Source organism: Alosa alosa, chromosome 16, assembly GCF_017589495.1.
Source record: "Alosa alosa isolate M-15738 ecotype Scorff River chromosome 16, AALO_Geno_1.1, whole genome shotgun sequence".
NCBI lineage: Eukaryota > Metazoa > Chordata > Actinopteri > Clupeiformes > Clupeidae > Alosa > Alosa alosa.
The window spans coordinates 30,304,606-30,317,437 of NC_063204.1; the positions used below are offsets into that span (position 1 = coordinate 30,304,606).

The following is a 12,832-nucleotide window of genomic DNA, read 5'->3' on the forward strand; positions in this document are numbered from 1 at the left end:
ACGGGAGGCGCAGAGTTCATATCGTGACAGTGCCCTCCCCTAAGATCTCCGTCCTCCGTGTTTTAAAGACGAGCAGTGGGTGGTTATGACGCGCAAACGCGTTCTAAAGGGATAAGTGGATGATGAAACTGAGATAAAAGAAGAGATATTTTATCTCGCACATCATTTCAGATATTTCTCCCGCGCCGCATTCCGGTGGGTTTCCCTCCACTCTATGAGAAGATTCGATCTAAAAAGTTAATTTTTTAACAGGGACAACTACGCTAGACACGTCTCTATGCAACAACGGCGACTCTCAACACTATGGAATGATTCTTTAAGCGCAGATGGCAGCTGTTACTACTAAACGAAGAACATTTAAGTAGCCTATTTGGACCAACATTTTGGAGGATGAGGGGAGACACACGAACAACATACCTGGAGTAACTTGTGCAGTTTGGAGGAGATTCCCCCCTTTTCACAATTGACCTTGGAGTCTGGAGTTCATCTTGATCATTGTCATTTCAAAGAGATTCATTGCACTCTACTGTCGACTTTTTCCTGTATCGAAATCATATTTTGGATCTGCGTTTATCCGAGATGGAGTTACTTCTGCTGTTCCGTTTAATAAGTTTCCCTCTGGCAATGCGCTTGAATGTTGGTGAGTAACTTTGTTCTTGTCGAGCCTTGGCTACTCTAGACACATTGTATTCCCACATAATTATTTTCACTGAAACACAGGCTTATGCTCGCAAATGTTGAGAGTAGGTTTCAGAAATTCTTGTGAATTCACTCAAATAACGCATAACTGTATTTGCAAAAAATGAATTTTCGGATTCGAGAAGCCTTCCTCGTTTAATAAAATGCATAACCATGGGAAATGTTATAACTCAACGATAGTTTTTGAAGTACGAGCCGATACTGCATCATGTTGTGCCGAGTGGAACATGCTCCCTCGTTTTTCTCCATTGTATACCAGTAGCTTTCCTGAGAAAAGCCTTACCTCCCACAGGCAGTGCCGCAGGGTCATCACTTAACTCTGTCAGCCCGCTGGCGTCTGGGAGGAACATTGGGAGGCACTCCACCGAATGTCACCATATGCTGAAACATCTTTATAGCGGGGCGCAGGTCACTGTGCACATGCCGCCAAATATCACCGGACAGTGGGTCTCATCTAGGTCAGTCACTGCATTAGATTGTAAATGCTCATACTGTAATTGCTTTGATATGTGACAACGTCTGGGAGTGGTAGTGAGATTTCAACTAATGATAATTGTCATAGCCTACAGTCAGTGGGTTTCTCTGTGCTCAGAGACTTGAATTATGGAACTGTAGACTGAAGTGGAGTATAATTACGCACGCATGCATTCATATTGTATATGCTCTGTATTTTATTCCTTCAGCTGTGAGGTGAGGCCGGGGCCCGAATTTCTCACCAGGTCTTACCGATTCTATGAAAACCACACCTTCAGTGCTCTGCAGTTCTACAATCTAGACAATCAATGCACCGAGCCCACATACTCCCTCCTCGTCCAGGGGAGTGTACATGTGCAACAGTCCTCCTGGGCCATCCGTGGAGGAACGGAGGCGGACTACCAGCTCCATCGCGTCGCGCTGGTGAGCCACACTGCTGAGGCAGCAAGAGACCTCAGCGCGAAGCTGAGCCGGGATTGCGGGTTCGATGAAGCTTTGAAGCCGGAAGAGAGCTACGAGCTGTGGGACCCGGCAACGGGACGTGACTGCACGGGGCCTCTGGGCTTCAGCATGCAAGAGCTGCTGCTGCTCCGCGTGGAGAGGCACTATCGCCACGGTGACCCCGACAGCCAGACGAAGGAACTGCTCCTTGGAGACTTGCACACCGACGTCTCCCGGAGGAGAGTCCACAAGCCCTCAAGCTATCAGCCCCCGCTCCTAAGCATCAAGGTCAGCATCTCAGGGGTCTTCCAGGTGCTGATCCAGCATCAGGTTTTAAGTGAGATAGAGAGGCTTAGGGAAAGAGTAACCACCAGGGGAAACCTTCCCCATCCTCAGTCTCCACCCCATAAATTCACCTCTCGCCGAGCTTTTTACTGATGATGAGCAAGCAAAAAAAATGTCGATAGATTTAAGAATGTATTAATAAATGAGAGTATTAAAGTTACATGTACTCATGGTCTACCCAAAACGCCTCGTGTGGTTTCTCGCGTGGGGTACCTGTCCACTTGCTCGTCACTTGAAGGGCGTCTCATGCAGAGATTGATCACAGGGTATCTCAGATGCTTTTCTTGGTAGATCAGTGTTGTAGGTCATGTCACGTCGGTGAGGCACTATCAGCCGAGGTTGTAAAGGTAAAGATTTTGGTAGTGCAAGAGCGTGCCCACAGTGGCGTTCCGGCACGTACCCTCCGCGCGCGCCCTTCAAAGGGAATAGGAAATGCCTCTGCACGCGGCGCCGCGCTGATGCTCCGCGCGGATTCTGTGCGTGCCTCCGGCTCCATCACAGGGGCTTGGCTAATCTGGAGCCAGACCAGAGAGATGGAACGGGGCTTTCTGAAGGATTTATGCCTTTCATGTGTGTCTGTGTGTGTGTGCGTGTGCGCGCGCACACGCGTGTGTGTGTGTCTGTGTGTGTGTGAGCTCACACTTCTCTTCCATGCATTTGCTGGCACTGGCAGTCATTTTGATGCCCGCTTTAGAGGAGAAAAACTGAAAAAAGAAGCGCTAGTACATGAAATATGTAATGCGATGGTAATGAGTTTCTAGTACAATCTGAATTATTTATGATGGATGACTCAAGAAAGCCTTGGCAAATCATTGGCTGTCATCGGTTTGCCTGCCCCCCATTAAAAACCGTGTCTGTCCTCATCGCTCTCAGAAGTCCTCTGGCCCCTCCACATTTGATTGATATCGTATGAATTAAACATAGCTTGTAATTACACTCGCACTCACTAATGAAGTGCGGGCTATAATAATGATATCAGAGCGGTGCGAACCCTCTGAACCTCTGCCGTTTTTGAACCTGTAGCCAAACCGCATGCTTTGTTTGAGTTAAAAAAAAAAAAAGAAAGAAGCCTCCGGCCGAACTCCCTCGGGCGTTGTTAGGGGGTAAACCACAGCCCCCCCCCAGACACAGTGATTGTTTTGGTGCAGTCAAATGTCCGAGGTCTATCTGTAGTAAAGCCAGAATTTTCCCAGCATATGAAATAACAGAGTCCATGCCAGCCTCTCCATGCAGTGGGCTAGAATCCTGGTCAACTGATTTATTAAAATTGAAACAAAGGTTTTTCTTCTGTGTGGAAAAATAAATTGTTTGTTTGTATGGCTTACCACCACAACCTTCTTTGGAAATGTTAGTGTTGAAACTTGAATGCGAACAAGACTTTGCTCAACAGTCAAGACACACACATGTGGTGACATTTTGTGATTTGGTCTCCCCAAACATTCCTTCAAGTCAGGCTGATGTGAGAACACAACTCTTACAAAAGCAGCTCATTCAAGACCAGCTGTCGCCTGTTATAAATGAGAGTGCTGATTGCTATGCTTCAATTACCTTTTGAAATTTAAGTTAGCCTTGAAAGTCTTCATTTGAAACTTTGGCTCCAGTAGTGATCACATCCAAATTTAGCCACATCTCTGATTCTGATTATTAGTGGTTGGTGTTGTAATGTTAGGTCTATAATAAATTGATTGTAATTGTCTGCAGTTAAACCATCAACAATAAAGAAAAGGGCTAGCGGTTAAAAACAATATTGTTTGCCTTTTTGAATTGTATTCCAAACAGCCATGTTATTATTGGCCACACTAACCAAAAGGGCCTGTTTGTCTTCTCTCCAGCACGGTCACGATCACTCCTGCATCGTTTGCCGGATCATCTCCCGGGGGAGTCTCCAGCAGCCTCCCTCCCTGCCCCCACAGGCCGACTCCCCGGTCAGAGTCCAGGGCCACTGGGTGAGTCAGCGCTGCGAGGTCCGCCCCGGTGTCCTCTTCCTCACCCGCCACTTTGTTTTCAACAAGGATGGACGCACCTGGGAGGGACACTACTACCACTACGCTGACCCGGTCTGCAGGATGCCCACCTTCAGCATGCACGCCATCGGCCACTACAGCCAAGGGCAGCCATCGGCCAAGGTCATGGGGGGCACTGAGTTTGTCTTCACAGGTATGGTCAATAAGCTCTGTGACTGCTGTATAATACTGGACACCAAGATCAAGTTTATTGTCATAAACTTGATAAGTGTAATCAGTAATGACATTCATCTTGGAAACCTTAACCTAACCCAGTGAAATAAATGTTAAGATTATTCAGTATTTAAATAGTAATTTAAAGTCTGAAGCACAGAGATATAATCTAAAGTGTCAAGAGATAAGAACTGTGTAGGTTGGTCTATGTGTGTGTGTGTTTGTTGGTCTATTTGTGTGTGTATAGACGTATATTAGACAAGCATACAGTATACTTCAATGTATTTGTTTATTTGGATGTATAGCTTTTAGGGGCAGTTGTCACACATTGGACCATGGAGAGTGGCATCAACATTTGCTTTGGTTGGCAGATGCCCTGTTCAGGGCCTTTTCAAGGATAATTACAACCCTAGTTCCCAGTCTTTACAGTTCTGTGCAATTGGAGAAAGAGGAAATCACAATTAAACATGGAGGTTCCTCCAAATGCTTGACCTTTGATACAGTGTGTTGAATGACATGTTTGCTTGCTACCCCAGTAACTCAGATGAAGGTGACCCCCATGGACTTGGCCACCACGTCCCTCCTCAACATCTTTAGTGGCGACGAGTGTGGCACCGAGGGCTCGTGGCGTCTGGGCGTGGAGCAGGATGTCACCCCCACCGCGGGCTGCGCCGCCCTGGGCATCCGCCTGCCCCACACAGAGCACGAGCTGTTCCGCATCGAGCGCGACCTCTCCGGCCGACGCCTGCTTTACAACGGTCAGCGGCCCACCAATGGCTCCAGCCCCAACCAGCCCCACAAAAGGGCCACCTCCTACCAGCCTCCGCTGGTGCAGTGTGTCCTAGGCACCCAGAGAGGCGCGAGCGCTGGGAGGGAGGGTGACCAGCACTTCAGACTGGGCAACGGCTACTGCTGTGACCGCCGGTTTTGTCTCTACACTCTCATCTGGGCCCTGACGATTTTACAGCTAATATAATCCCCACAAGACTGCAAGGTTCCATTCTTATTCTAGTCATTTTGAGTGTGGAACATCCTTGGATGGACAGATAAAAGAAGGGGATGATCTCTGAAAAATATTTCTTAGTTGAAGGTTTCGTATTTTTCTGTTTTGCAAGGACCTTTCAGAAAAAAGTGGATGCAAGGGACCTTGTCCTCCATCTAAGACTGAAGTGGACGATGCACAATCAAACTAACTGCTCAGCCATCTTTGTCGCATAAAGCTCTAAATGATCAACAGACTGTCGTGAACAGAACTGGGAATGCGTGCGCCAAGTTTATGTGATTTCAGCGGTCTGTGTTGGGTGTTGTTTGTCTAAGCTGTTTACAAAAGGGATCAAAAGAAAGCTAAAATAAACATTTAAGTGTTACACAGAATGCCATGGTATTCAAAACAGCGCATTCGCCTAAAGCTAGCAAACCACCAAATCTGTCAAACAAATATACTGACATCATCAAAGCTACTTGTAAATAGTAAATTCTGTATCAGGCTTTATTTGTGTATATACTCAGGATAGTCAACTCATTTTATGGTCTTCTATGCTTGTAATTAGATGCCGTATTAAACCTACTTCTAGAGACCATAATACATATGAGGAACATTGATGTCTGAAAAGCACACACACACAGGCAACACAAAGAGAAAAGAAGACATGTTAAAGAATGTTAGATATTTTATTTAATCTTATTTCATGTTAAATATCATGGGACAGGATTGTAAAGCATGGAGTTCTTCAGTCAACATTTGCCTCACACAAGTCAGGATATTCAATTTATGGAAGGATAAATCGAAATGAGAACAAATAATATTTGGAAGCCATGTTTTTGTGTCTATGTGGCATCAGAAAAAAAGAACATGTACAGGGGAAGAAGCACCTATTTTCCAGGTGGAGTCTTCACATTCATTGAGAAAAATAAACATTTTCAGAACTGACTGGAGCCTTTTGATGTCGAACCCCATAGAGCAACACGAAGCAAAGTCTTTTACAGTTATTTCTTTAGAGTATTGGTTTATTATTTCTTCAACAGATTAAAATAACATGTACAAGACACTTAAAACATTCTGTGCCACTCTCATTAAAACCACAGAGACAGAGAGAGGGAGAGAAAGAAAGATAGAGAGAAAGAGATGGAGAGAAAGAACAATTCAGATGTATTATTTATGGTTTTGTGAAATTTCCCCACCAAGGTCTACACAGTACCTCACCCTTATCGTGCTACTGCTGCTGTGACAGATGGAAGATTTTTTTCATTTTCCCACTCATTCCAACCAGCCCTTGAAAACCCAATCCCTCACCACAAAACAAACTGTAAATGAGAACAAAAACAAAAACAATAGGATAACCTTCATTCAGCTCATCTGTGAGATCACATGTACTTGTTTCTGTGTGTGTGTGTGTGTGTGTGTGTGTATATGCACATCTCTGTTTAATAACCGCGTGACGTGGAGGAGGTGGCAGGGCCCGTGTGATGATTGTGTACACAGGTGTGTGTGTGGACCACAACGGACCATGTTAACCACTGATGACTTTGGGTTGAATGAGACCACACGTGGCGGCATTTTCTTCTTCTTGTTTTTTTGTTGGTGTTGTCGTCATTACCCCCTCCAGGTTGGGAAAACACTGGGGAAAGGGGGTTGGGGGGGGGGGTACAGGGTGCAGGTCGGGTACAGACGGTTGTAGTTCGCCTTTCTCGTTATCTACAAGATGAACTTCCCCAGGAAAAATCCGATGAAGATGGCAGCGATGACGACGAGTAGTGAGGGCAGGGAGCTGGAGCTCTGTTGCTTACTCATCATGGCTGAATTTGATACCATGTTGTCAGGTCGCAGGGCCTTGCGCTGTCTCAAGCCATCATCCTGAAGAAAACAGGGGGAGAGCATATTGTGAGCCAGCCTGTATACACAACTTCACAACTCTGCATCGACTTCAAGTGTTTAAAGCATCTGCATTTAAAAAGGTACACGGCTGCTAAAATGCTGTTTTTTTGACAAAGTCGGAGCATTAAAGCTTTGCCATAGGTAGCATTTTGTCTCTTTAAGAATAAACAGAGGAAGGATATCAGAGAGGAGCGCTGACGGCTGGTAATTACCATGCGTGTCCCTACACCTGTGTCGCACCGGAAAAGAAAACTTGTAAGCGGCGAGATGTGGCAAACCCTCTCCACGCTCAGCGCACTGACAAGCCCAGCTCCGGTGCTGCAAATGTATGATTCATCTCAAATCGTGACTATGTTTCAGAAGCCCTGCTTTCAGACATCAAATCCCATCCTGACGTGAGCTCGGCGCTCAGGATACTGATGTGGAGGAATGTTAAATCTCCTGTTCCTCCACCTCTGTGCCTCTCGCTTCAGCCGTCTCTCCTGGCCCTGCCTTTCTCTCGAAGCGCTACTTGCCAAAGAGTTGAAAAGCTTGAAACGCCAATGTGTGCTTACCGCAGTGTAGCACTTAAAGATTTGGTTTTTACAGATAGAATGCCAACGAAGAGAGACGATCTGACTTGCATACGCTCTACACTCTCTTCTGACAAGTATGTAAAGACTGGACATTACGACAAATTAATTAATATTTAAAAAATATATAAATTAATTTCATTTTAGATGAACGACAACAATCCTGATGACTACACTCAATAGGTCTTACATGGAGGGGAACTGACCATTCAATGAAAAAATTACCATTCTTATGCCATCTATGCTTGCGGTAATTTTTCTGACATTTGTATTATCGTGAAGAGAGAGCCTTGCAACAAGATGGTGGGACCAAACTGATATTTGCCTTTGTAGAAATGCTGGGTACATCTGTGTGTGCCAGGCATCAATGAGAAATAGAACAGCAGGAAGATCAGCAACACCACCAAAAACATCTCTTCAGTCAATCAAGAGTCTATCTATTTCATTGCGTAAGTGAATGTGCAAGAAAACAGCTACGTGCTGACATGGAACATTTTGATCAACACGCTTATGGCTTACAGCCTTTGCTATGAAGATCACACATGATTCACACATTAAGGCGTTGCGTGCAATTATATTTCTTGCAATGATGGATTATGAATAATATGGATGATGGGTGATGAATAAAATGCTGAAAAACCTCAAAAGCACATGACTTGCAAAACAAGAGGGGCTGAGACATCCAAGATAGTTTCTAAAGTGACCTTGTGGACAGGAATGCAATCACGTCCACTTCCTCACTTTTGCAAAAAAAAAAAAAAAAACCCTGTACAACCTGGACAACTTTTGAAGGTTACCTTGAGTTGCCTGTTCTCCTCTGCCATTCTCGCCACCTCAGACTGCAGCCTCTTGCATTCCTCTTGGAGTTTCTTCCTCTCCGTGTCGTCCAGAGACGAGCTGGCGGGCTTGGGGGCCGACGTGCCGTCCGGTTTGGACACGTGAAGGGCGGGTGCAGATTTGGTTACGTCGACGTCATTCTGCAAGGACCAGCAAGGTGAGAGTCTTGAGAGGGGTGCAAGCGCCCTGAAAAACTACGGCGCCAGAAAGCAAAAGTCCACCATTTCCGACTATTCGCTAATCCGGCTGATTCTAATTAACACAACTCTACAGCTTGGTAGGCTAATGAAATACTCTCTCCAATGAACCAGTGCATGGTAGGACTTCAACTTTCTGAAGCTAGTTTTCCACCTCTGGTTGTGAGCAAGCCTTCCCAGTGGGGTTCCTCAAATCAGATCCTAAGAGTCCTAAGGCTTTTTTATGCATCTCCTAACCTCCCTTAGTGGACATTGCTCTTCAAGTCATTGCATTGTTTTTTGTTTTCTACTTCAAATTCGTAATCAGATATTTTTTTTTGATGCCAGATTTGAGGAACACCACAACAGACACACTCTGGTAATTCACAGGCAAACATGCCAGACAAACACTCCAGTTTTTCTTTCATGGTTAATTAGGAGCAGTTTCATTGATGTGTGTGAGGCGTTGTGATGTTTCTGTTAGTACGGCTGGAGTTAATTACTCTCCAGGAGAAGAACTCTGATTCATCTGCTAGGGCTTTTTAAGTGAATAACCACTAATTTAGCCTGTAAGTCTGTAAATTAGCTGATAATTTTGTGCCGAATCCTCATAGGACTTCGGATTTTCCACTTCACTGACATTTTTAACTGCCTATAAGGCCAAATCAGCAGTTGGCTAACATGGCATGTGTTGAAAAGCAACCTTGCATTTTTATCCCTACATTAGTCTTCATCAGGGATTTTTCAGACATACTACAAACAGGCTCTGAGTTATAAAAAGACCTACAGCCTACTGGAGCTGGTAGAAGACCTGAGGAAATGTAAGCTTCGCTCAGAGCTGCATCCTGCCATTTTTGGTCTAAAGCCTTACCCAGGACCCTACCTCTGTCTCCCTGCCACAAACCTTCCACTTCCTGCCCTTCACTCTACTGGCCTGCTGAGGCATGTCTGGGACGTCGCCCACCTCCTGGGGGTCGCACGCGGCCCTGCGGCCCAGCGGGGTGAAGAAGTCGCCGGGGGTCATGGCGGCCTTGTCGCTGAGGTACTTGGGCACCTTGGGGGTGTACTGGGGGGTGTTGAGCCCTATGGGCCTGCTCCTGAGGTTCTGGTGGGGTGGGTGCCAGCCAGGCAAAAGGGTGGAGTGTATGGAGGGGTAAGGGGGGGGGGGTACAAGCAACATGCAAATCACAAGCAGGGTCTACAGCAGATCATTAAACAGCTACAAAGGCCCTTAGCACAAACACCTAGTGCAAAAGATACTGGACTGGAGTCATGGATTGACAAAGGCAAGTCTCAATGCTGATCCAAGGCTCCCAAAACACTGTATTGTTTCCTCACGATAAAACTCTCTGCGGGGAGAGGAGGAACTCATCACTCAGCTCTCCCTTAATGTTTGAGATGAGATCATCATCAACCTCACACCCTAATCAAGGACAGACCCAGATCAAGGACAGGACCAACACATTACAGTGTAGTGGGACCCTGGAGAACATTCTACATTAAAGGTGCAGTCTGTGATTACAATAGCATATGCTTCCTGTCAAATTTAGAGAATTATTCCTCACAGTCCTGCTAGCTGACTGTTCAGCTTTGGCACTCTTTCAGTAGAGGTGTTCAATTCCTTGCACTATATGTAGGGAAATTCCAACCGTGGACAATCAACAACCAAACCAAAATGTAACATTACACAACACGACGTGGGATACAACAACTGTGCACAGACGGCTGTCAGCAGTTGCAAACACACCTCTAGTGTTTGTACACAGCTCTGCCTCTGTAAATGGGAAACCAACTTAGAGGACCAGGCCTGGACAGTCCCAGCTAATCAACATGGTACTTCCGCAGCACAGAAGGGTGGGGAGCAATTTGAGTGCCCGTCGAGTGCAAACATCATCAACCTTTTATGAAACCGAACTGCAGACTGCATCTTTAAGCCATCATTTAAGGATGTGGACTTTATGGCACAGGGTTAATGAAGGTTAATGGAAAAGAGAAACGATAATGGCTGTAATCATGATGTTAGTGGACTCTGCTGTTCAAAGCAATATGTGCATAGCCTCCATTAATGATTGTACCTATGTGAATGAAGAGGAAAAGATGCACCTACAGTCAGGACAAGAGAGAGAAGGAGAGACAGAGAGCAGAGCAGCCTTGTAGGACGTGCCATAGCAGCGTGAGAGTCTCTGTGAGGACCAGAGTGTGTTGCATTATAAAAGAGCCCTGAAACCACAGCTAAATCACAAGCAGCAGCAGCAGCAGCAGCAGCGGCACACAGAGCATGGAGCTCCAGGGCGCCGCTAACAGGGCAGCGGCTTGCGCTCGCGTCGCAGCAGTCTGCCCATACGGACGTCTCCACTTACCACTTTATCGTTTTCAGAAGGCATCTCAAACACGCATCGCAGCTTGGAGTCCATCAAGTCGTCTGGTTTCGCCTCTTTCCACTGTGAGATGTAGACATGTTAGTTTTGTGCCATGCATTTGATAAATAACATAATATCTTAGTGATCTACTAATATTTCCTATTAGACACGGGTCAATGATTCAGTAAAACTGTCGAGCGCTATGATAGATGGGTACTCCTTTGTACAAGTCATTAACAGTAGGGTTTTCACTAATATACACCACGTCACTGACTGTTTCTGCATGATATAATGCCGAAATGAACTCGGGTGATTAAAATTTCATTTTAATAGGAAATTTGTGCATGTTTAAGATTCATTAACAATTAAAGAAAGAACATCCATTAGTTTATTTATTGTTTTATCAAAGAAATCAATGGTAAATACATATACTGCCATCTACTGTCAAATGTCTTGAATTGCAGAAAAACACATGCTCAATGATTTTTCTGTTTTGCAAAACTGAAGAGACCCATTTTTTACTGAACTGTCAAAGTCATACAGCGGCTGAGGCTAGAAGCCGCGGTCAACAGAAAGAGCTTAACAGAGATTCTTACCATTCCTTCAAGGTCTGGGACATTGGGAGGTGCGAAAATGGTCTGCACCATAAATTTGTGTTTACTTTTTTCATTTGGATCATAGTCAAACGGCTGCAGCATTACTATGGAGGAAAAGAGAGAGCTGTGATCAATACCATGTGGCAAGACATGCAACAAACGCAAAACTCTGACTCGTTAGATATCTAGTTCTAGATTTACACTTACATTTATTACAGTTTTTTCTCAATCGCTAACAAGCGCTTACCCATACTTCAGATAGTTTTTCTAAACTCTTAACACAGACTCACACTTACAAAACACAATTGGCCAAATGGATAATTTTCTTCTCAAAAACACATGTTGTTAAATATATACTAACTCTTCATTTCAAAACAGAAAACATCTTTCTCTGCACACACTAACTTTACCAAAACACTGGAAATCTGACTCAAAATGAAATTATTCTGTCAAAGAATAACACTTGTTTTCACTTCACAAGGTACATGCAGTCAATCAAAGTACACCAGGTTTCAAAATACTGGCTATTGTTGACATTGCAATAACTGCATAGACTTTTATGTTTCAGTTTTACAGGTATTTGCATGCAAAACATGCTATCCACCGTTTTAAGCTAAATTTCTTGGTTGGGAACTGTATGGCCACATGTAATGCTCACATTCAAACACATTCCAGTAAAAAGCAAATCAGTTTTTTACCCTTTACTGTTTACTACAGGAGGTACAGTAGAAATACTGTTTACAGTATGATGGAACAGAAAAGCTTTTACAGTATTGCTTACAGTGAACAAAATATTATAACAAAAAACACACAAGCGCATTCTGAACAAAAAACAACAGCAAAAAGCCCAGATAAAAAGGGGGTATTACTGTATCTAATCTCTGCGATCTACAGAGTTAGGCCAATGTTTTCATCAACATCGCATCTGATATTATCCAGGGCGATGCACCTGGGATAAAACCATTTGGTAGCAGAAGCAGAGGTTTTTAATACTGTATCTAAGGTTTGGAATATTGTGTTTCCTATTGTGGGATGTTGTGTGTTAACATTCGTAAATACTACAAAAACAATCCATAGTTTTGTTGGGAGGTATAGCTTGTCTGTCAAGTAAATGTAAGCATTGTGGAAATGTGTTCACTGACTGCATATTGTGTGAAAACGTGAAATGTGTGAATGGTATGGCCACAAAAGACCGATGCTGTGCTAATTGTGTTGAAAATGTGACAACTGGTTAGACAAACGCTTGTTAGCGACTGAAAAAAACTGTAATTTAGCAGACA

The 12,832-nt window shown here is 44.5% G+C and overlaps 2 protein-coding genes across 3 annotated transcripts in view; one reads left to right on the top strand and one right to left on the bottom strand.

Moving 5' to 3' along the window:
* On the top strand, positions 1–5,929 carry LOC125309967 (protein APCDD1-like). Its single transcript, XM_048267101.1, has 5 exons — positions 1–640; positions 992–1,157; positions 1,383–1,902; positions 3,792–4,116; positions 4,673–5,929. Exons 1-5 carry the CDS (start codon positions 580–582, stop codon positions 5,110–5,112), a joined length of 1,512 nt encoding a protein of 503 aa, XP_048123058.1. The 5' UTR covers positions 1–579; the 3' UTR covers positions 5,113–5,929.
* vapa (VAMP (vesicle-associated membrane protein)-associated protein A) overlaps positions 5,789–12,832 on the bottom strand; it is an 11,122-nt gene continuing 4,078 nt past the window's right edge. Inside the window, exons 3-7 of one of the 2 annotated variants that reach the window (XM_048267102.1) lie at positions 11,553–11,656; positions 10,957–11,037; positions 9,501–9,701; positions 8,381–8,560; positions 5,789–6,990 (exon numbers count right to left, since the gene is read on the bottom strand). In XM_048267102.1, the coding sequence (XP_048123059.1) occupies positions 6,832–6,990; positions 8,381–8,560; positions 9,501–9,701; positions 10,957–11,037; positions 11,553–11,656 (725 nt within the window). In that variant the 3' untranslated portion in view covers positions 5,789–6,831. The remainder of the gene's footprint in view (positions 6,991–8,380; positions 8,561–9,500; positions 9,702–10,956; positions 11,038–11,552; positions 11,657–12,832) is intronic. The other variant, XM_048267103.1, reaches the window with a different exon arrangement.